Source organism: Mesocricetus auratus, unplaced genomic scaffold (assembly GCF_017639785.1).
Source record: "Mesocricetus auratus isolate SY011 unplaced genomic scaffold, BCM_Maur_2.0 Super-Scaffold_6730, whole genome shotgun sequence".
Lineage (NCBI taxonomy): Eukaryota > Metazoa > Chordata > Mammalia > Rodentia > Cricetidae > Mesocricetus > Mesocricetus auratus.
In genome coordinates, this window is record NW_024429184.1 from 112,211,659 (window position 1) to 112,235,541 (window position 23,883).

Consider the following 23,883-nt stretch of genomic DNA (forward strand, 5'->3'; position numbering starts at 1 on the left):
AATTGACTGTCAAAATACATCATCCAATTTTCCAGTAATTCAGGGCACCTTGCCTTGCCTGGCGCCTTTCTCCCTCGTTCCCCATATGAAGCGGGCAGCATGTGTGATGTAGCCACACATCTCCCTTTGGAACCTGAGAGAGAAATGGCCTGGGTTTCTGGGCATCAGAGTGGATTTCCTCCTGTCTTCCTCAGAAGACATCAAATTTTGCCAGCTAGACTCTCTCACATGTTTCTAGAACCAGCAAAGTCTTCCCTTTGAAAAAAAGGACAAGAAAGCCCTTGTTAGGTTTTTAGTTCCAACTCCTAGCTCAAGCAAATGAATGATGTCATAGGACATAACAGTTCTGGTTCTAGAAAATCCCATCCTGGAAATGTAGTTGGAGATATTTCAGGGGCATAATTCAAAGGGCATAGAGCTCTCTCTGGGAAGCCAGTCATTGCTACCCTAGAGCCAGACAAACCACTTAGGGAAACTGTCCTCATGAGGCCGTTCCTCATAGAATACAGTGAGGCTGCATGTAAAGAATCCTGGCACAAGCCTGAGTGCAAACCCCAGCTCTACCCCCACACAGTCATATGACCCTAAAAATGTTCTAGTAGAGGTCAGCAAAATGCCTCGGCAAGTTTCTTGCCACCAAGGCTGATGACCTGAGTTCAATCCCCAGGATCCACGAAGTAGGAGAAAATCCAACTCCACCAATATCCTTTGCACACCTCGGCACATGTGTGCACATACACACGCTCAAATAATGCAAAGCCATGGCCACACAGATGCCCCCAGTTAAGCTCATTGGGTCTCAAAAAAATAAACAAAAAAGCAAAGGCATATGAATACAGAAAAGGAACATAAAGAAAGGACAAAGGGTGGGCGTTGGTGGCGCACGTCTTTAATCCCAGAATTTGGAAGGCAGAGGCAGGCAGATCTCTGTGAGTTCAAGGCCAGCCTGGTCTACAAAGTGAGTTCCAGGGCAGCCAGGGCTACACAGAGAAACCGTGTCTGGGGGGGGGGGGGGGATGAGAGGATGATAAGAACAGGAGGGAGACGAAAGAGGGCAGCGTCAAAAGTAACCCAAGTGTAATGAACCCATGGATGAAAATGGCAAAGAACAGACTTCAGAAACAACAGTTGTTCCTGATGAGAAGAAAAATGTATTTATCTGTCTTGTCAGCTGTAAAATAGGACTATTAATGGCTCTGACTTCACCTGCCTGTGATGGAGGACAAATGAGAGCATAGGGCAGGCTCAACACTTGGTAGGCACCAGCTACGGCTGGTTGTGCTAAAAACGGGACAGAATCACGGCTTCTTCCCCTGGCCAAACCTGGGTCAAAGCTGAGCACTGTATCAGGAGGACGACTCAGACCTTGGAGAAGAATCAAGTGCTTCAGATGAAGGGCTGGTGGGCGGGAAGCGGAGCAGACCTAGCAACAGAGGACAGAGGCAGATGCACGGGGCACCGGTCCAGGAAGATGTCCTCGACGGTGGGAGGATGCTCCCGGAGGCACAGATACGCTTAGGCACTTTGTTTTCTCATCTTCTGACTTTGGGACTTTATTTTTAGGTAGAAAAAATAACTGTGACTGTGGCACCTCCCTCGCCCACACGGCAAAGATCTCTCTGCCAGTGCAGCTCGTTTGCTGAGCTATACTGGTACGGCTGAGAAAGCTGACACCAGATTTTCTCTCCTTGCTTTAGGAAAAGGGAAGCGTGCTTGCCGGCACTGCAGGGTACGGAGCAACTGAACAGGAACCCCTGCTTACCCTATCCGGGGCTTGCCTGCCAAGCCCAAGGCACAGGTCAGCAGCCAGAAAGCACATCAGAGCTGCCGCCTGCAGCCCTTCCCGAGCTGTTTGGGCTTGAGCTCCAGGCGTGCATCCCAAAGGCAGAGGCTAAGTTGAGAGGCAGCAATTTGTTCACCCAGGAATACACATGCCCTGCTGAGCCGAGTCATCTTTGCACCCAGTTTTGGTGGATGGAAATGTGGCAAAGGGCGACGTTAGCGCAGGCTCATACTAATTTTAGAAAGAATGCAGCGGGATGCCCACAAGATAAACAGCCAGAGGCGCAGCCCGATGCAAAGCCACTGGAACAAATCCCTCGCGGCCACAGATCTAGCAGGAACCTAGGTGGCGTTTGCTAGCACGTGTCTACGTCTGTTAGCACAAGAGTACCTAATTGGCGCTACTAGGGCTTAAAATATGAGCATATTGCATGTTTGCGCCTGTCTCCATGCCGAAGAGGGAGCTGTGTTGCTTGCTTAGGCAAAAGCATCTCTAGGATGGGCTGTGTCAAGCTACTGTTTGTTCATATAACACATTTTTTTTTTTTTTTGCCGAAGTGTGGCTCAAAGATTCCTGGCCCATACATTTCATTTGAATCAGTATGTGTTCATTTTCACCCATCATTTTGTGAATGTTGGCTTACTGCTTAGAAAGATGAAAAAGTGAGGTAATCTAAAGAAAAATGTGGTAAGAAAAGGGGAAACCAACGCGGTGATCAGGGCAAGCCTCAGAAAGGTGGCGCGCGAGTGGCGCAGCCAGAGGAGTGCAGGTCCTCTTGATCAGCTTTGCCACACCCCAACATCCGCGTGACCAGGTACAGCTGGTCCCCAGACAGAACCGCAGCCCCAGCCAGGAGCTCCCAGACTTTTGGTAGGGATGTGACAGGGCATCCACAAGCCAATTCCTTCACTTCTGCTATATGTTCCTTGGAAAGTATTTGTTTTCATCTCCACTGACTTGCTTTATAAACAAAAGTCTAAATGTTTCATTCTGATAGACAAGGATATAGCCTCAAATATATATATATGCATATACCTGAATATTTTATTATTATTATTATTATTACAAAGGAATATACTGGGGAGGTAGGAACCTGGAGGCTAAAACTGAGTATATCCCAAATGATCTCAAATCCCTCACTACACGTAGATGGTTTCTTTCTGACACTTAAGCTCCTACCTGACACCTCAGCCCTATCAAATCACAGCTTATGGAGGGAGACTAGAAGGGCTGTTTATCTCAAAGGAGAGAGGATTTTGTGTGTGTGTGTGAGAGAGACAGACAGAGAGAGAGAGAGAGAGAGAGAGAGAGAGAGAGAGAGAGAGAGAGGAGAAAATAGACGAGTAGTTAACATGTTGCTTAACATGCCTGTGGAAGTCAGAACACAGCTTGTGGAAGCTGGCTGTCTCCTACCCAGTGGGCCCTGGAGATCAAACTCAGGTCAAGCAGACTTAGCAGCAAGCACCATCACCTGAGAATCTCTCCAGCCCATTTAGCCACGTCTCTTGTGGAAACTTCTTGAATGCTCACAGAACCTCCACTTCCATCCCTGAACAGGGTTGTAAAAAGTGTTATTCGCAGTGTTGCTGTAAGGATTAAATGAGACAAAGTTCAGGACGTGTGCCCTGAGAGGCTCTTTAACAAACCCTCACTGAGAGGCAGCTGCTGTTGCTTTATGGATCGTCCACAGGGAAAGGATTTGCAGCCTGCAGCCTGTTGCAGGTGCCACTTATCAGTCAAGAGATCCCAGGAAGAGTCCAAATTCAATAGTTTGGCTGGAGTGGGCCTAGCTGGATCCTTAGCTGTCGCTATAGAGTGGGAAACCCTCAAATGACCTTGTGGGCAAGTATGAGTTCTTCTTCTATGTGTCACAGAAGATGAAATAGAGGAGTTAGGATACGTAACTTCATTGAGACAGGATTTCACAGGCTAGACTGGAACTCACAGCAATCCTCTTGCCTCAGCTTCCTAAGTTCAGTAATTAGAGTCATGAGCCACTGCACCCAGCTTAGACCTAAGTTCTAATGCTTCCTCTGACCACAGGGCAGCCCCCATCCCTTAAAGTCCCTGAGCCTCATCTGCCAGAAATTACTGCTGCCTGCTTTTCCGCTAACCGCCTCCCAGCGAGATGCCCCTGTGCATGGTAAATGCTCCCACAGCACTCACAGCAAGGGTTGCTGATGCCCCAAGCTCTGCCCCCCTCTCCTTGCTCTTCCTTGACTCGTCTGTGCCAGACATCGTGGATATCAAGCCAGCCAACATGGAGGAGCTCACAGAGGTGATCACGGCAGCCGAGTTCCACCCCCATCACTGCAACACCTTTGTGTACAGCAGCAGCAAGGGGACAATCCGGCTGTGTGACATGCGGGCATCTGCCCTGTGTGACAGGCACACCAAGTGTGAGTATTGACACAGGAGCCGTGGAGGTTGGGAGGAGGAGGGGGGTCCTGGAAGGGTTCCGTCTCATTTAACAGCGGGAGTAAAGAAATCACACTTGTTAAGCTGATTGGGGAGTCAGCCCCCCCCACATCTAATGTTCCAGAGAAGGGGATGCCCCATGCTCGGGTCGGCAGCACTCGCATGCTGAGAAAACCCTGCCCGCAAGGGCTGAGCACTGTGAGCTGAGCTGCATTCGTTGTGGAGATCACTCACTGCTGTGAGGAGCACAAGGAAACGGTGAAGAGACTGTTAGGGGTGGTGTGGACACGGAGGTGAGGTAGCACGGCCAGCAGCGGAGAATCCCAGATAGGTCTCGGAAGCAGAGTTAACCGGACTTGCTGGGCTGTAAGGGGGCTTGTAGTGAGGATACACAGGGGATGAGGAAGGGATAAGACAGCGGTTCTCAACCTTCCTAATGCCGTGACCATCGCAATACAGTTCCTCATACTGTGGTGACCCCGGACCACGCAATTATTCATGTTGCTCCTTCATAACTGTGATTTTTCTGCTGATATAAATTGTAATATAAATATCTGGTATGCAGGATATCTGATATGTGACCCCCAAAGGGGTTGTGACCCATAGGTTGAGAACCACTGGGATAGGAGAAGCAGGGAGAGGTAGGGGCAAATGCTGGGTTAGGAGAAGAGGAGAGAAGACACACCCAATTAGTGACATGAATGGCGTGCGGGATGCGGGCTACAGGAAGTCAGTCGAGGCACGAAGCATTTGTGCTCAGTTTGGGACCTGCTGCGTATGAGGTAACATGAGCTACCTTGAGGGGCAGGCTCTCTCTGGTGAGTGAATATGGAACAAGATGGGCGAACCACTGACCTAGAGATACTCCTGAGGGGGCCTCAAGAAGCTCAGAGGCCCTCACAGCCAGTGTGGCAGATACCAGCCTGGGATTTAGAGTCAAGCAGGCCCGCAGGAGTCCTGAATGCAGAAGAATAAACTGTGAACGGACTGGGAAAATTGTGAGCCCAGACCTCAAGCTGGAGAACGGACCAGGTTTTAGAGGTTTTTAAATGAGAATGTTTAAAACAGTACGTGGGGAACACAGGTAAACTCAGGGCACTTGGTGCCCATGTGACCTCAATCAATCCTCCTGAGCCCCACAGTCCACATAGAGCACGTGGGCAGAAGGGGCCAACACAGTTACACGAATAAGGCAGTGCTGGTGCCTTCGGAGCATGAGGAGGGAGCAGTAGATGGCGAGCAGAATGGCTTCCATACTCCTCCACAGCCACCACCCCAGGCCTGCCATTGTAAGATACTTAGCACCCCTACGCCTCTGCCAGGTACAGGAGGCCCCATATTCACCACGTACATACCATATGCCAGGCACTATATCCAACTCTGGAGACACAAGGATGAGAAAAAGCAGATGTACTTCTCTGTCTCTTAGAGCTCACTGTCCTAGCCAAGGTCTTACAGAGAAGTGGGGAATGGCAGTGGCATGTATAAAGAGATTTATTATTAGGAACTTGCTCACATATGAACATTAAGTCATAAGATCTGCACTCAGTGAGCTAAAGTTCTGGGAGAAGAGACGGTCTTCCATTCCCCCATGCCACCAGGCTGAAGATCCCAGAGTCTCAATTCAACTCCAACCAGTAATCATCACAACCCCAAATCAGTCAGGTGGAGAGAGATACTGACACTCACAAGAGGACCGTCTCTTTCTTCCAATCAAGCCTTCACCTGCTTGGAGGAGGCTCATCCACATTAAGAGGTCAATATTTATTCAGCCTATTAATTTAAATGTTAAACTTATCCCAAAACACCCTTGCAGAAACACAAGAATGTCAGACCAAATATCTGGGCACCTGCAACCAGCCAAGTTGACAGAGAAAATTAAGCAGGCAGAAGAGTAAAGACACCTGCCGCCATCAGAGAGTCACAAACAGAGCATTGCTGGCTCGTCGGGTGACATGGGCCGGCAGCACTTTGTGCTGTCAGTTAGCATCATGGGGACCTTACAAGGCAATGGTTGCTGATCGGAAATGTAAAGACCAAGGAGTAAGAAGAGTATAGGGAAAGGTCATTCCTACAAGCAGAAGCAGGAGGTGTGTCTGAACACACACCCGGGAGCCCCCAGGGTCTTCTCCTTCCTCCATCCCTGGTGCCACACATCCCTACAAGATCAAAGTCCTCAGTCCAGTCCCTAGGGAGACCAGGAGCTAGTGAGTGCATTCCAAGCCTTCAACAAACCTGCCCATTGCCCACCCTAGCCTAGCCCAGCTTTTCATCGCAAGATACTAGCCTGTTAATCTAATTAAGAAGTAGATTCATTTTCCTGACTGGGCCAAAAGGCTGACCTTCTTCAGGGCACACCTCCCTTTGTTCCAAAGCCACCGGGTCCCAGCTCCTGCCAACTGGGGAGGCCCGTGTTCTGACCTCCCGCCTGACATCACATATTGATTTTCTCCACTGAGATTTTCTCCTTAATGCCAGGCTGCAGTGGCTGAGGCTCAGCGGAGGGTGTGAGTGGCACGAGACAGTTCATCAGAGTTCAAAATGAAAAGCAACATAGGCTTTCAGAGACGAGCATGGAGGAGGAGGGTATTTAATAACCGTCGGCATTTAATCAAAACACCCAGGAAAACCGTGTTATCAGAGCCGAATATATTAATTTCCATATGTCCCTCACTCTGCATGCTCAGCAGGGGTTGGGAGAGATGATTTGTCCTCTCCCTCTCTATTTTCTGATTTTTTTATTGCTTCTGGCAGCAGTGAGGTGTTTGCATTTGTAGTCTGGAGTGCCTGAAACAAAGGGTGCCCAGGCAGCAAAGCTTCGCCGGGCTGGACCCTGCTTGCTTCTCTCCACACGCGCGTGCTGGAGAGTGGGTGGAGAAACTGGCCAGAGGATATGAAGGCCAGCCTAAAAACCAAGAGTTAAAATCCCAGCTCCTCTCCTGCACACGCAGGATCATCTGGACCGTCTCCATCCTTTAGGCTGCAGGGATCCTGACCACACTGGCCTGCTTCCTGTACTGCCAACAACGCTTTAGCCCCTTCTAGCCTCAGGGTTTTTGTGTAAGTTCTTCCTCTGTCTGGAACAACCTTCCACCATGGCCCTCGATTATCTTCTGGCTGGTGTGGAGCCAGACTGAGCACTTGTGGGAAAGAGATGGGTAGATGGCCGCGCAGACCTGTGAGAGAAGGCATACTCACTTACCCAGGTGCCCCTAACTGACAGCAAAATGTTACTGTCCCGCGATTCTTTTCTGCAGTCTTTAAATTTTATTTAGTGTGAAAGTGGGCGTGCATGTACCACATCTTTACTCGTCCTGTTAATTTAAACATTAAGCTCTCATGAAAGTCAGTGGACAACTTTCAGGAGTCAATTCTCCTTCCTTCTATCTGTGTGGCAGGGTCTCTCCTGAAGCTTCTGCCACACGGTATGCTTGAGCTGAGCTGTCCTGCAAGCCCCTGAGTAATTCTTCCGTCTAAGCCTCCCACACTTCCATAGAAATACTGGGATTACAGACATGCACTGTGTATCCAGTGTTTTTATGTGGACTCTGGAATCAAGCACAGGTTTTCAGGCATTCTTACCCAGCCCTGTCTCGGTTAACAGAAACGTGTCAGCTGGCAGGCTAACTGGGCTGCTCACACCCCTCTCTCCACCATCTTCTCCTTATGTGTATATATCTTTTCTGTGTGTACCTTTGTCCAGAATCCCTTTATAAAAGTCATCTTGGGTTAGGCCTGATCTCCAAAGACAGTCACATTCTGAGGCATGGGAACAAGACAAGACCTCTGCATGTTAGCTGTGGGGCACAACGTTTGTCCCCTACAGGAGGAAGAGATGAGAAATTCTGTAAGTGGACAGAGCCAGGGGTCTCCTATCCTGGCCTTGTCCCTTCCCTTGGGCCATTGTTTTCCCTCCAGGCAGTAAGGACAGAAAAAGATGGCGGACATCAGGTTCACACAGTCTTCATGCACAGTGAGCGCAGGGAGTGTGGCCTTTTTTTAAAGGCAGTACGGAGATGGAGGACCAAAGGAACTGTATTGAAAGGCTTCATTGTTCTGGCTTTGGGGAGAACACAGTCTGGGAACTTTCCATGGTCCTGAAGCCATTTTCCTCTAAAGAGGATTTTAATTTGTTTCAGAGGCTCTGAGCTAAGGCGTCTGTTTCCTACTGAAAAGTCACCCTTAAGTGACAGTAAGTAGAGTTTGAGTTTAGTCCATAGTAAGTCAAACCATGTTAACAACATAAAAGAAAAAAAGCAGAAATGTTAGTAGTAAATCATAAAGAATTTTGTTTTAAAATAAGTCTTCGACAAACATATAATTTTACTATTTGTCTAAGATGAACCTAAATTTGTATATCAAATAAAAAGAAGGGTCAGGGAAACCCACAATTGGGACTGGGGTACATTGAAGGAGTGGAGAGAATTGGCTTTCTGGGGTCCTGCGGACACACTGGAAGACAAGAACAAGTGAGTCTCCTGTGATGAACTTAGCAGGCTGCAAAGCTACAGCACAGCAATGAGAGAGTGACTGTGCGGAGACACCTTCAGAGACTAGCTGGCAGGGGGTGTTGGATGGCATGGAATGCGGGCCTGCTTTATAGGCTGGCTCTATGTTGGGGCTATATTTGTACAGTGTATACAGAGTCCATGAATAGAAGGGGAGCACCCAGGGTGCCCTAACTCCACTATGGGTCTTCAGGACAAAGCAACACTCCCTGTACCTACTAGGTACCCATCAGGGGCATAGGTGGTGTGGAGTCCAGCCTGGTGTCCCTCCACACATGGTCCAAGATAGTTTTGCTCTTTCTCCTTCCGGACAGCAGTGAGTACACGGAATACCAGGTGACCACTATCAGCCTATGTCACAATGACCAAAGTGAGCAATCTTGAGCAGGTTACCTCTCTCTGCCTCCATTTTCTCACCTGCAAAAAAAAAATGGCTAGTGCTTGTACTTGCCTTGTAGGTACTTGGGGGATCAATGCAGTAACACCCATGAAGCCTCAGAATAGTGACTGACACATAGTATGGTACAAGGTGGAGATTCTCTCCCTCTCCCTCTTTCCCTTTCTCCCTCCTCCTTCTCTCCCTTCTACCTCCCTCTCCCTCTATCTCCTCCCCTTGCCTCCCCCTCTCTTCCCTACCATATGCGTCTTATTTTAAGAATGAAATCAAGAGGATAGGCAGTGATAGTGAAGATGTTATGCCATCCCCCATAACCACAGCTGGTTTCTGTGATGTTCCACAATGTCCAGGAAGCAAGCCAAATAGGCAAGTGTGGGCCCATTTCATCCCCGTGCCTACCCTGTGAGGAACCTTCTGATCATTACTCAATCAGAGAGAGAGAAAGGTATATAATTATGGAGTAGAAACAAACATGGCTATGGGTTGACCCAGACCTATACAGTTCACTGGCTTCTTATCTTTCTAGCCTTGCAATTCTCTGTTCATTGCTCCATTGCGCTTAATAAGAACCATGCTTACTTTGTGTAGGGGCTGTGATGACTGTGTTCTCCTACTACTCTGACCACCTGGGGGAAAGCATCAGCTTCCTGTCCATGTCTCTCTAATTCACTAGAACACTAGGAACCAATTATTCAACTAGGACTTATTAAACATCCTCTGGCTTTTTCCATCCAGAAGGTGACATTCCATGGGGCAAAGAAACGAGTATATTCAAAATATAGATCAGCAGCATATTGTCAGATAGTGGTGCAAGCAATAGGAAATAACACAGGGTCAGAGAGTAGCTGGGGCAGGGCTGTTTCCGTAGAGTGGCCTGAGTGAAAGCCTCTGAACTAGAGCTGAATTAGTGGAAGGGTCCAGTGGCAGTGAAGAGCAGAGCATGGGGATGATTCTGCAGAGAGCAGTGCAAAAGGAAGCAAGAAAGTGTAGCCTGAGAAAAGCCCATGGGTTTCATTCCAAGAAAGATAAGGAGCCATTAGCAGGAAGTGAATACAGGCTAGAGCTGCATAAGGTCATTTTGGTTAATGACAGTGTCCCCTGAAATTATATCACTATAACACCTTATCCATCATCTTTTATGTTTGCACAACAAAAGCACCTAACAGTGCATTTCTCAGAATATACCCCAAGAAAGACCTGGCTTGGGGCTGTGGAGATGGTTCCTTGGGTGAAGTGCTTGTGATGTAGGCATGAGAACTGGACCTCAGATCCCTAGCACCCATGTAAATGTCTGGTGAGCATGGTACCAGGCCTGAAATCCCAGCCCTCAGAAGGCAGAAACAGAGAACCGCAGAGCATGCTGGCTAGATAGACTGGCTGAATCCATGAACTCCAGGTTCAATGAGAGATCCTGCCTCAATATGTAAAATGGAGAGTGTTTGAGGAAGGCACCCAATCCGGCTTCACACATACACACACATGTGCATGTGCCCCCATACGGATGAATACCACACACACACACACACACACACACACACACCTCAGAAAGAGCAGAAAGAGCATGGCTATCTTGGAGCGTATTTATAACCTTAAAAATATTTTCTCAAAAATAGGGCAGCCAGCCTGGGAGCAAGAAAGCCAACTGGGAGACTCCTTCCATTGTCTCAGGAGAAAGGATAGTCACTACCAAGGAGTGGCCATAGGTGTGGTCTACTCCGAAGGTCAGCCTGTGAGGGCTTGCTGGGAGATTTGAAACAGGGAGGCAGATCTGAGGGGGAAAGGAGCTGTCTTGTGTTGGTTTGGCTGATGGTGCAGTGGAAAGATACAGAAGTGAGGATGCAAGAGAGGAGCTGGTTCACTGTAGAAAGACTAAGCCCGCCTCTCTAGCTGTCTCCAGATGCTGTCTATGAGTCATCCCATTGGAAGTCTGTTGGTCACTAGATACATTGATCTGGAAGCTCAAGAAGATGTTGTACTACAAGGACAAGGTTAAGGAGTCATAAGCATATCATGGTGTTCCAAGCTGCATGACAGAATGATTCTACTAAAGAGACATGGTGTGGTTAGAGAAGAGTGGAGGTCCAGGACCAAGGCCAATGGATGTCAATCAACACTTAACAATGGGGTATGCAGAAGACAGTTGGTTGCCGGGGTAAGAGGAAATCCAGGTGTGTAAGCAAAGCACAGAGGATGGTGCAGAAAGATGCTAGGACCAAAGTTACCAAATGCTTCTGAGATGCCAACAAAGATCACGAAATTTGGCCCTGTGGTAGCTTTTCACTATTAATGAAAGGAAACATGTCCTGCCGACATGTAGTGTGCGTCTTCTGAGTGAAATCAATCACGGGATACCACATCGCCCATAGATATGGGTTCGGTCCTTCAACTGAACCTCTACACTACTGTGCTTTAGGCAGGCTTGTCGCCATTCTCCCTGCCTCTGGGAGGGACTGGCTTATACTCAAGACTTACAGGAGAGCCACCTAGTCATGGAGGATCCCCAGGGAGGAGTCAAGACATCTCTCCATAGCAGCAGTGGGAGCAGACTCTCAGCAGCAGTCCATTGAGTGGCTCCACCAGTTGGCCTTAGGTCTGTGGTCCTTTTTTACTAAATAAGCCCTTCCACAAGGGCAAGACTGTAGCCCAATCAAGGCCATAGGAAGTCCTGCCTTCAGGGGCCACCAAGGCAGACTTTCTATTCAGCCTTCAATCCTGCAGTGCATGGACCATGATTAAGGACCATCAGGCCTTTTTGTGTTGAGGAAATAAAGGTGACAGTACTTCAGGCCTTAAATACTGAACTATTTTAGTGAATACCCTCCTTCAGAAAACAGCTGGGCTGGAGAGATGGCTCAGAGGTTAAGAGCACTGCCTGATCTTCCAGAGGTCCTGAGTTCAATTCCCAGCAACCACATGGTGGGTCATAACCATCTGTAATGAGATTTGGTGCTCTCTTCTGGCCTGCAGGGATACATGCAGACAGAACATTATACATAACAAATAAATAAACCTTGAAAAAAAGAAAACAGCCAAGTTTGAGGCCTAACCCAAAAATACAAACCAGAAATTTCATTTTCCCCCAAGGTGGAAGGCATTCAGAAGGATGTGTTATTTGTTTTAACTCTTCTATGTCTTATTTAATTTTCACAAAGATTGTTGGTCTTAGTGCCCCAGTTAACAGATAAGATGTAGAGATGAAGAAACTTGCCCCAGATTCCAGGGCCAGAACCATACTCAAACCCATGTCTGTCTACTTCCCTGAGAAATCACTGCCATTCTGTGTATTCGGCAGGGGAAATGCATGATTGCTTTTCAGTATCCAGAACAATAATTTCATGGGTCTGCAACTTATCCTACCCACCTCAGCCCAATGCCCTAGCCTAAACATTTCTGGCTGCAGTGTTAAGTCAGCTTCTGCACAGGACGTGAACTCCACTCCCACTCCTCATTGCCAAGCCCAGGTTCTGTAAGCCACGAGATACCCTAAAAAACCGGTGTCTCCTTCCCCAGGCTCCTAATGGAATGTGTCCAAAGGCATCAACTATAACTGCAGCCGTGATTCATTCTAAAGCCTCCAAAGGGGGTTCAGTATCGATCTGGGGCATAATTAACACTGTTTACTGTAGGCGAGCTTTGTTGGGTTAGAGAAACAAAGCCCTTTATTAAAACGCTTTTTCCTGATGACAGGATTACAAACACACAGAGACACACACCACACCTGGAGAAAAGCCAAACAGCCTTGATACATGAAGCAGAACACACACACACACACACACACACGCACACACACACACACACACACACACACACACACACACACACACACACATCTATCCCATTCAAGCTTAGCAGCAATTAACAGCAGTGCAGACAAGCCCCACAACCGGATAAAAATAGAATCCCATCCCCCTTCTTCCACCTTCATTTCCATTTTTGATTAATTTACCAGTTCTGTCAATTAGTCATCCTGGAGATTGCAGTTGAGTGGATTTTCCCAAGGACTAGAAAGCTTATTAATTTTGGAAGTGAGTATCATTCATTAACAGTTGACACCGTCCCAGGTCCTGCCCTCTTCTCTGCTTGAGCTCTTGGGTGAGAAGGCAGCAGAGGTTGAAATTACCATGTGCACATGGCACTCCGCTTCAAGACATACAAGATGGGAAGTGTCACCTGTGGGGTGGTAAGTGGCTCTGGCCCTAGAATGTCTCTGGGCAAACTTACTGGTCATTGTTGTCTGTGACAAGCCATTACCAACAAACTAGTCATAGGCACAGGCAAGCATTCATAGTGGAGTTCAAGTAAACCAGAGTCAGGGACTACCTGGCAGCTGTTTTCTCTGGGGAGGGTCCCTGGCCTCTCCAGTGTTTTAGCAGATGTTGGCAGGATCCTAAGGTAGTCCATTCCTTCCTTCCAGAGACAAGTCAGCAAACCTGATGCTTCCTAGGGCTTTAAACCTCTCAGAACTGTCTTCTTGCCATTCTGGAGTGCAGGCGCGTAACATGGGTGCCTCTGGTTAAATTGGGTGTTCTGGAAAGAATTGACTTTGAGTTTTTCATCTTCCAGAGCCTGCCTCCCTTTTCCAGACTTTGAGACTCTCACATCACACAACTGCCTCATTTTCTGCCGCCTCCTCCCTCCTCCTCCTCCTCCTCCTCCTCCTCCTCCTCCTCCTCCTCCTCCTCCCTCCTCCTCCTCCTCCTCATCCCCCTCCTCCTCCTCCTATTTTAGGGGTTTGTGTGACATCTACCCAGATGAAGCGGAACAATCACATTTTAAGATCAGCTAATTAGCCACCATAATCCTATCCAGTCCTGTTTCCTTTTTGTCACAGGAGGAGCCCATAGACTGCAGGGGTTAGGGTGTAGACATCCTTGCAGCCAAGTTTTTTTTCCATCGTACCCCTCAAGTTCCAGATAAGGCCCATTTGACCAAAAAGACTTCCTGGCCTCCCAAGCCAGTTGAAATGCCCTCTCTAAACACTAAATGCCATGTATTCACAGCTCTGTTTTGTTTCTTCTCACTGAGTCAGATCTCCCCTCCCTTGTGGCTAGACTCTGTTTATGACTCCCTAGGCACACAGCATAGTGCTGAACAAGTCCTCTAAAGAGGCAAACGACTGTAATCATGTAATATGATAGTGTGCATCTGGTGCTTCTCTTTGAAGAGCTGGGAAGGTTCACATAATGTAGTAGTTGACAGGGTTGGTTCATTTCTAGCTTTAAGAATGCATGTCTAGCAGCTGGGGTTTAGGTTAGTGATAGCACATGTTCTTAGCAAGTGGAAAGCCCTGTTCACAATATCCTGGGTATGGAGAGGGGGAAGAGGAATGGAGGGGGGAGAAAGAGATGGAGAAAAAGGCCCACTGAACCTTGTCTAACTTATATTAATGTTAAAATAGTTTCCTAGGCACTACAAGTATGAAAAAATGAAAATAAACAGACCATAAGGTAACTTTTGAGTTCTGGGAAGACTCTGTGAGGTAGAGATCATCTGTTACTCAAGGATTCAGTGGATGTTTATTTTTGCCAAGCACTAAGACGACAGAGCTCTCTACCACGCAGCTTGTAGCACAGTCACACGGACAAACAGATTTGGTGAAGAGATGCTCTGGGTGGGGCTGTGCTTAGCAGATGGGCAGTGACGAGAGGGACCAGCCACTGTGTTATGAGAAGGACCGCTCAGGGAAGGGGGTGAGCTGGGGGCCTAGAATATGTGAGGAGCTACATTCAAACTCTGTTTTACGCAACTGGTACCCTTCATGCCATATGCTGTGCAGAGGACATAGGAACTGGGCAACATGGTATCCCTGTAGGCTGTGGTAAGGATTTTCAATGTTACTATAATAGAGAAAGTGACATGTAGGAAGGTTTTATAGAAACAAGTAGATGGGTGTCTGGGACCACTTAGGAATGAAGCATCAGGAAAAAGAGTGAAGACAAGGAGAAGAGTGAGAAAGTTCTTGGGATGTCAAATTGGATGTTTGGAGCAGTAACTAGCAGGTCTGTTTGTACACTGTCTGTGGAGGGTGAGGCCAACAACCAAGGATGAGGAGGTTAAGGAGATAGCTCCGTCAGTAAAGGGTTTGTTGGCAATTGTGAAAGCATGAAGACCCGAGTTCAGTCTCCAGAACCCATGCAAAAGAGCCAGACATGTGGTGCGTGCTCATAACCCCGATGGGTCACTAGTCAGCCACCCTAGCTTCTGTGGCAAGTTCCAACCAAGGAGGGAATCTGACTCAAAAATGAGATGGATGTTCCTAGGGAATGTTGCTCAAGGTTAACCTCAGGCACACATGCAAGCACACACACACACACACACACACACACACACACACACACAGGCACACACACACACACACAGGCATAAGCACATGGAGAGACACACACAGGCACACACACACAGGCATAGGCACACGGAGAAAGACACACACAGGCATAGGCACGCACATACACACACACACACACACACACACACAGGCATAAGCACATGGAGAGACACACACAGGCACACACACACAGGCATAGGCACACGGAGAGAGACACACACAGGCATAGGCACGCACATACACACACACACACACACACACACACACACACACATGCAGAGAAACCAGGATGCTCCCCTGTGCTTCAGTCTGAGCACAGGAGCACAGGTCTAAATGAAGGGCTCGCTAGAAGGTTTGCAAAGATCAGAGAGCTCTAAGATTCTTGGGGGGAAAAACTCATATAATGTTTGCATTGACACATTTTGCTAGGAAACATTAGAAGCCTCTATCTCCTCAGCTTTTAGCTTTACCGATCTTAATGAAAACTCCTAAAGGCCTTTTTTTTATCCCAGACAGTCCTGCTTTGACCTCCCAAGTGCTAAGGTTACAGGCATGGGCATGCCTGGCTGGGTGTCTTTGTCTTGGTTTGGTTTGCTTTGGTTTGGTTGCTTGGTTTTGGTAGCTGAGGAATTCAAACCCAGGGAAGGCTATCTAGAGCATTCACAGCAATCCAGTTTATTCCTTACTTTAAATGATGACTACCAGCTACCCTTAGTACTTGTGTGCATTGAAAGGTGGAGAAGAGAAGGGGGGATCTCTTATGTGTGTAATTGACCTGTGTTAAATATATCGGCTAATTCGAGCCCCTGTGTGGTTCACATAATTCTATTTCGACAGCTCAGCAGGTGGCATCAATAACTGAGTCGTGAGTGCTGCCATCCACTCAAACGGCTTTCGGCCCATCTCACAAGTCCTTTCTCTGTTGAATCGCTGTGAGCATTTGCTTCCCATCATCCCCCAGCACAGACAAGAGGCAGCAGAAGGCAGGCAATGCCCCCCCTTCAACGCTCATAATGATACTCTCTTTTCTATCTTTAACCTCAGCATAAGCATTTCAATAAGAATTAACTTCTGTATGGGCATCCTGTCAGCCAGTATATCCTGAAACTGTGATGGCTTTTGAAAACCCCTGCATGGAAACAAAGTTGGCAATTGAAAGGTTACATATTAGGGGGAAAATGGGATCATTAAGCTTAGGTGGGGAAACATGGGAATCAAAGCAAATATTAACATAATATTGTGCTGAACAAGATGGGATAGGAAGGCGTATGCTAAAACAGGCCAGGAAATTAGTAAGTGTTTCTAACATAAAGTTCACTTTAAGCTGAACATGAAATTTAGATTCCCGATGTCAAGGACAACAGACACTAACTACAAACTGTGCAAGCTGAATGGCTGTACGTGTGGCCTCACGGTGGAGTGAGTCACCCTGAGATCTGTCCCTAGCACCACACACAAAAAAGTTTACTCTGAACAGAGTGAGAAACAATTAAACTGGAAAATGATTTTGCACACCTTTACCACCAAAGTATCCCATGTGTTCCCAAACAGTCAGTCTCTGTTAAGAATCTCCTGTGTTCTTGTCCTTGTTGGACCATAGAATATGAACTGATGTTAGTCAAATGCATACTTGTTGCCCTTGGGAAGTTATTCATGGTAGAGGACCAGAGACAGAGCCTAGCTAACCCTAAACCATACTGGTTGGATATAGGAATGAATGATGTGAGATAAAATGCCACGTGTCTCATAACATAATAGTGATTTTTTAATTCAAGAATTTCATACAACCTATTTTATTGTGTTCTTTCCCATCCCTTCTTCTCCAAGACCCCCTTCCACCTCGATCCCACACCCACTCAATTTTACAGTATTTATCTTGCTTAAAGGGGGGAGGGATGGAGGGAGGGAGAAACGGAGGGAGGGAGGGAGGGAGGGAGGGAGGGAGGGAGGGAGGAAGGAAGGAAGGAAGGAAGGAAGGAAGGAAGGAAGGAAGGAAGGATTTTTTAAAAGTCACTAAAAAGCATGGAGTCCAGTTTGTGTTGCCAACTTCTCCGGAGTGGGGTTGGTACACCCAGTGTCACTCTGTTGACGAAAACTGGTTTTCCTCTCTCAGGGTAGGTGTCTTGTAAATAGCGTCTTGGCTATGGGCGGGACATTACACTGCTTTCCTTCCTCTGCAATGGGACTTCGTGTGGCTGGAGCTTCTGCGGGCCTTCTGTGTGCTGTCACAGTCTCTGCGGGTTCATACGTGCATCTCCTTTACTGAGTCTGCAAAATACCATTTCCTTAAAATCCCCACCTCTGGCCCCCAAAGTCTCTCCTTCCCCTCTTCTGCAGAGATTCCTGAGTCTTGAGGGGAGGAGTTTGATGAAGGCATCCCGTTCAGGGCTGAACACTCCAAAGTCTCCCTTTTTCTGCACAGTGTCCAGTTGTAGGTCACTGTGGTAACTCCCATCTACTGCACAAAGCTTCTCTGCTAACGGTTAGTGATTCATTGATCTGTAGGTTAAAAAAAGTGTTATCAGAAGTTGTCTTACTGCTACATTTGTTTAATAGTTTTTATTCTTAAGCGAAGGATGTAATAGACATTGTGCACAAGATGTTCCAGTTCCTAGGAAAACCAAAGAAGCTCAACCTCAGCAAAACCTTTAATGTTTCTACATTCTGATTTATTCTGCATGTGTGTGCGTGAGTGCACATGTGATACACACGCCTTAGTGCCACACTAATGTATGGAGGTCAGAGGACAACTTACTTTTGGGAGTGGGTTTTCCTCTCCCGCCTTTTATGCTCCAGGGATAGAACTAACGCTCTGTGGCAAGCACCTGTATCCCATGAGTCATCCCACAGATCTTATACAAAAGTATTTGATACACACACACACACACACACACACACACACACACACATAATCTTAAGGGTGGTACTGTTAGCAGCCTGGGGTCCTGCTGCTCTAGTTGGAAATTGTACTGAAGGCAGAAGTTCTTTTGTGCTGGTCTGGAAGGTTTTGTATCCCTGCGAATTTGGCATCAGTGATAGCAGACAGGCAGGGGACACCCTTTGGTGTTAAAATTCTCATGCATGCCACAAGTCCTATGATCATGTCACAGCTCTTATGCAGGCCTTAGAAGTCGAGATTCCTTCACCCTTGACGACAGCCGTGTCACTGTTCTTGGGTCAAGGGTGTCTAACCTCTTGACCCTTAATAACCCCACTGCTGTTTCTAACACTGCAACTGTTGCTGCAGTCCCTGTGCTGCTCCTAGCACTGCCTCTCTCAGCCACTGCTATGCTGCAGCTCTCCTGGCTTTTCTCAAGACCTCTCGATGGTTCCTACAGCTCTGCCCCTGGTACTGTCGAGGCCATGTAGTTCACTCTACAGCTCGGATGCTCTCCATGTCCCTATGCCTATCCTTCAGCTGTAAAGTAGTCACCACTTAGGAGATTCTGTAGCTTGGCTGCTACTGCCTCAGCTACACCTGCTTTCTTTGTAATACCAGTTCAGCCTATTCTACTGGAAGGGGAAGGAAGGAAGGAAGGAAGGAAGGAAGGAGGAAGGGAGGGAGGGAGGGAGGGAGGGAGGGAGGGAGGGAGGGAGGGAGGAAGGGAGGGAAGGAAGGAAGGAAGGAAGGAAAGAAAGAAGGAAGGGAGGGAGGGAGGAAGGAAGGAAGGAAGGAAGGAAGGAAGGAAGGAAGGAAGGAAGGAAGGAAGGAGGGAGGGAAGGAACGCTTGAAGCCAATGAGACTATCTCTCAGTAATAGATCAGTTTCCTCGAATGCACCAAGACCTATGTTTAATCTCCAGTATAGACAAAGCAAAGAGGAAAGGAGGGGAGATGGGAAGACAGGATCACTTAAGAAAGTGGTAAGTAGTCCTGGATGTTATCACCCATCCATTCAGCTCAATTAAATAGTATGAAAATCCTTTCCCACCATGATGGACACTACCCTCTCAAACCATGAGCCAAAATAAATGTTCCTGCCCCATAGTGGTCAAGTGTTTGGTCACAGCCACAGCAAAAGTGACAAATAAGAAAGGAAAGAAGAACCTACGATGAGAGTTTGTCTGGCACTCTGGGGGAATGGTAGTGGGTGCTTAATGAATTTGGTGACTGTTCTCCACATTACCCCTGGTGCATTATGTTAACCCACAAAAAGACGGTCCCACTCGTTGACTGTGGCTGGTGAGAACACAGAGATAATGAACCTTGGCTCTTTATCCAAGGGTTAAGGCATGGATTAGCTCGTTCATGTTTCTGGGACCAACAACCTCCCCAACATATGGAGTGCCTACGTGTCTATTTTCAGCATCATCAAAGGAGGAGAAGTAAGACCATAGGGGAGACAGCAGTGGACTGTAGAGTCAACCCCCAATTCAGTGACCAGCGGAAGGCAACTCTGAGCCTCCTTAATTCACCTACATAAGAGTTTAGCACATGACCTGGCACACAGGACAGTCCCCCTGCCTCTTCCAACACAGCACCAGAGTTTTTCTTCCAGTAACAATGGGTCTACTTCCCCTGCATGCTTTGGACACCAGACACAGGTCTGCTGATGGATTAGTAGCAATGTATTTCTGTAGAAAATCATCTCTTCGAACACATGAGCATCCAGCATCGCACAGCAGAAGCCACGAGAAAGCAGTGAGGCTGTGGCCAGCCCACACAGGGTCTCTGCAAGGCTCGTTCCCTGCTGAGATGGACTGCCCACCTTGGTCTGCAGAGAGACAGCTGTCAACAGGATGTGGCTCTTCTCTTCCCCTCCATGTGTCTGCCTCTCCTGGCAATGATTATGTATAAATCCTGTGGACAGCTTGAGAGTGCAGCCCTAGCCTCCACGGTGCCATGACAACCAGCTTCCCAGCGATCACCCCTAATAACGGGCCACTCACTTGCCATCTCCTCCACCTGGGCAGAGACTCCCTAGGGAGCTGGGGCTGCCCTTGGAACAGCTGCAAGCAGCTTCCTGTTGGGATCAAATTATCAGAGAGAGTAGGAGGGAGCAAAGAGAGCTCTTTCTGAGGGGGAAAAGGGTACAGCGGAGAGACCTGGGTCTCTAATCTGTGATTGTGGCAGGATTCCAAGGACTTGAGGACACTACCATCATGATCCTGGAGCCCCTGGCACCCTTGGCCTTAGGAAAGTACAGTTTTGGAGAGGAAAGGATAAGGCCCCCGTGGGCCTCTGCCCCACACTAGCCTTGCAGGGAGAGGGGTATAATGGGGTAAAAGACCAATGAGAGCTCTCGTAAAGCCAGGCCTGCCTGTTAGCAGATTTCTTCATTAGGCTCCTGTCGAGACCCCCACTGCCAACTCATCATCTTGTCTGGACTGGAGCCGCCTCCTATCGCTGCTGCCTGCTGGAGAGAATGTGCTCAAAGCCCCCCTCAATCAATATCCTTCCAGAATGGCAGTTCTCAAAAAAGGGACCAGACCTGCTTAGCTAATAAATGACTATTCCTCACAAAAGGACGACAAACAGGCACACAGTTAATGAACTTCTCTGCAGATGCTAGCCAAATGCAGGCTTTAGATTGACAGGCCAATGCCAAGCCATGCACAGGGTCTTGTTCCCCTTCTCTTTAGATCATAGATTCCAGCTGAGGCTCCTGCACAAGGAGGTTCCACCCTCGGAGCTAATGAGCCCTCACAATGTGCGCACTCAGGGACCACGGGGTCCTGTGGGGCCCAGTCTCTCCATCCCGTTTCCTCAGCCATGGAGTAAAGATGATTCTGCCTCTGTGCTGTGCCAGGCAGGTGACAGGTGGTGCTGCTATGGCCAATGTTTTCTCTCTGTGATGGCTGTTCTCTGAACTGCAACTTCCCCACTCCTTGTGGATCTAAAACAAATACAGACTTTTGAAAACAATGGGAAGAGGAGCTGGAAGGTGACTGAGTCACACATTGTTTGATGTACAAACACAAGGACCTGATTCTAATCTCCAGCACCTACACAAAAGGCTGGTCACAATGCCAAATGCCTGTAATCCCAACACTGGGGATCCTGGGAGCTCATTGGACAGCCAGTGAGCCAGTGTCCGCATAGGCAAGCGCTAGGTTCTCTGAAGAGATCCTGTCTCAATATATAAGGCGGAGAATGATAATGACACCTGACATTGACCTCTGTCCTCCACCCACTGAGTAAATCTGTGCAACACACACACACTACAAGTTTGAAGTTGAGCCAAGTCTACCAACAAGTTGGGAAGGAAACAATGCAGGTACTTGGGTGGTTCAAAGAGGCCCTGAAGGTTGAATCTCAAGTTAGAGAAACAGGAGAGCCAAGGCAGATGGGAAACGGACCAGGAGCAAGTGAGAGCATGTGCACAGGAGCAAGTGAGAGCATGTGCACAATGCTACATAAACATCCATAGCACCTTATAGTCTGTCGTGGGTCACAAGCTATAGCCAGTGTGGCTCACAGGTGACTTATATTTGATCACACTCTTAAGTTTTTTAAGCTTAGTCACTAACAGAATTTCCCCCAGAAAAGTGTAGACATATCAGATGATACACACTGATTATGTGGGAGCCACACCCCTCCTGCCTGGCAGCAATCAACTGAGCCAAGCAGAAATTGCCATGTGTGTGGGGTGTAGACACTCAGTTCAAGCAGCACCATTGTCCCTACTGCTTGTGTATGTTCATCTTGTTCTCTCTCTGCCTGGTCCTGAAGCAGATGATAAGTAGACCAGATAGGCCTCGGTGGAGTGCTAGAACCCAAGAGAATCTAACTATCTCTTATAACTTTAATTAACCCGTTTCTATTAACCTACGTGCTTCCATGTGGCTCGCGGTTTTTTCCTCTCCTCCTGCATGTCCTGCTTCCTCTCTGTATCCTCTGGCATCCCTTCCATGCCTTGACCCAGCTCCTCTTCTTTTCTCTTTGCCCGGAAGTCCTACCTAGCCTCCTCCTGCCTATTGGCCATTCAGCTCCTTATTATTAAACCAATCAGAAGGTGCCTTGGCAAAGGCACAGCTTCACCATGCACAAGAGGATTACTCCACAGCACACTTATGCTCCATCGAGATGTGCATCTCCTGGCGGCAGTGTTCACTGAGGAACAGCTATTCGTGGAATCAATACAGGGTATATAAAAAGCACATCACAAGGATCAAGCCACTGGGCTTCCATTTCTGAATCCTCCAGTGCTGAATATGATCTCAATTCCAGTCTCTAGACCACATCTGGAAATCAAAACACTAAGCATATTAGGTTGAGTAGCCACTCACTAAATTTTAGACTATTTCTCTCACGGTTCTCTTCTGGGCAAAGGCTGATGTTGGCAACCCTAGGGAGTTCTTACCCTCTGTGGGAGAACTGTGGGCCAGTTCTTCCATTGAGCAAAATTATTGGACATGTCTTCTGTGTAGTAGAAATTGCTGGCTGCATCTCAATTGGTGAGCCTCTTCTCTCCAGGGGCAAAACTGTTGCCTGCAAATCTCCAAAGCAAAATTGCCACCTGCCATGCCCCATATGGAAACAGCTGGTTGTGGCCTCACTATGGGGAAACTGCCAACCTTGTCTCCTAATGGAGGAGCCTGCCAGCTGCGCTTCTCCACGGAAGAGATGTCAGCAGAAGTGAGCAATGTAAAACCCATGCGTGAATGTGAGTGTGCTCCTTCCTCATCACAGGCAAGCCTTCGCATCCCTCTCATCTGTCAACATCACCAAAAGTCAAGGTGATGGTGGCATTGAAATGAGACATTTAAACCAAAACGGTAGATGTGAAATGATAGTCCAGAGATGATACTGAATTGAATCTGGATGGTGTGCTTTTATAATTGTATGAATGTCTGTATGTAACAAGGATAAAGAAAAATCACAGGCTGGAAGCAGACCAAGTTCACATTTTGGCTGTGTTCCTTTCAGCCATGAGGACACCTGTATTGACGGGTTAATTCGTGGGGAAGAAGCTAAAAGACTCACAAATGTTGAACGAATTCACATCACGCAGTGCATAGACGCTCAAGAGGTAGTTTTTAAGAGTGAGCTAATTCATCCCAACCTGAACTCCAATTCCGTGTCCCATGATGGGAATGGGAGGGGGAGGAGAGTCCGACCGAGCCATGCAGGTGGTAATACACTCAGCACATCTAGGACATGAGCTATGTGGGTCAGCCTGAGTAATGGGGACAGAGCCAGCGAAAAGTCCACGGTGGACAGTGGACAAGTGGGCAGGAGTAGGGTCCTGGGCAACTTGCTCAATCTTGCTGGTCTGTTCCCTGTTCCATAATGAAAATAGTGGTAGTTGCAAGCTCATACATTTGAGCATTAGATGGGATAATAGATACATAGGTACACAGATACATGGGTACATAGGCACATACATAGGAACACAGATCTTAAGGAGTAAGAAATGGTAGCTTATGTTATATTGACATCTATAAAAGACATACACGTGTCCTGATGGTGAGGCTGCCATATCCCCATTGAGCAGGTCTAGGCTATCATG

General features: G+C 47.8%; 1 protein-coding gene across 8 annotated transcripts in view; it reads left to right on the forward strand.

Annotated features, from left to right (window-relative positions):
- Ppp2r2b (protein phosphatase 2 regulatory subunit Bbeta) overlaps nucleotides 1–23,883 on the forward strand; it is a 390,383-nt gene that overhangs the window by 349,364 nt on the left and 17,136 nt on the right. For all 8 annotated transcript variants that reach the window (XM_040741864.1, XM_040741866.1, XM_040741865.1 and 5 more), the window contains one exon: nucleotides 4,018–4,182. In XM_040741864.1, coding sequence (XP_040597798.1) covers nucleotides 4,018–4,182 — 165 coding nt within the window. The remainder of the gene's footprint in view (nucleotides 1–4,017; nucleotides 4,183–23,883) is intronic.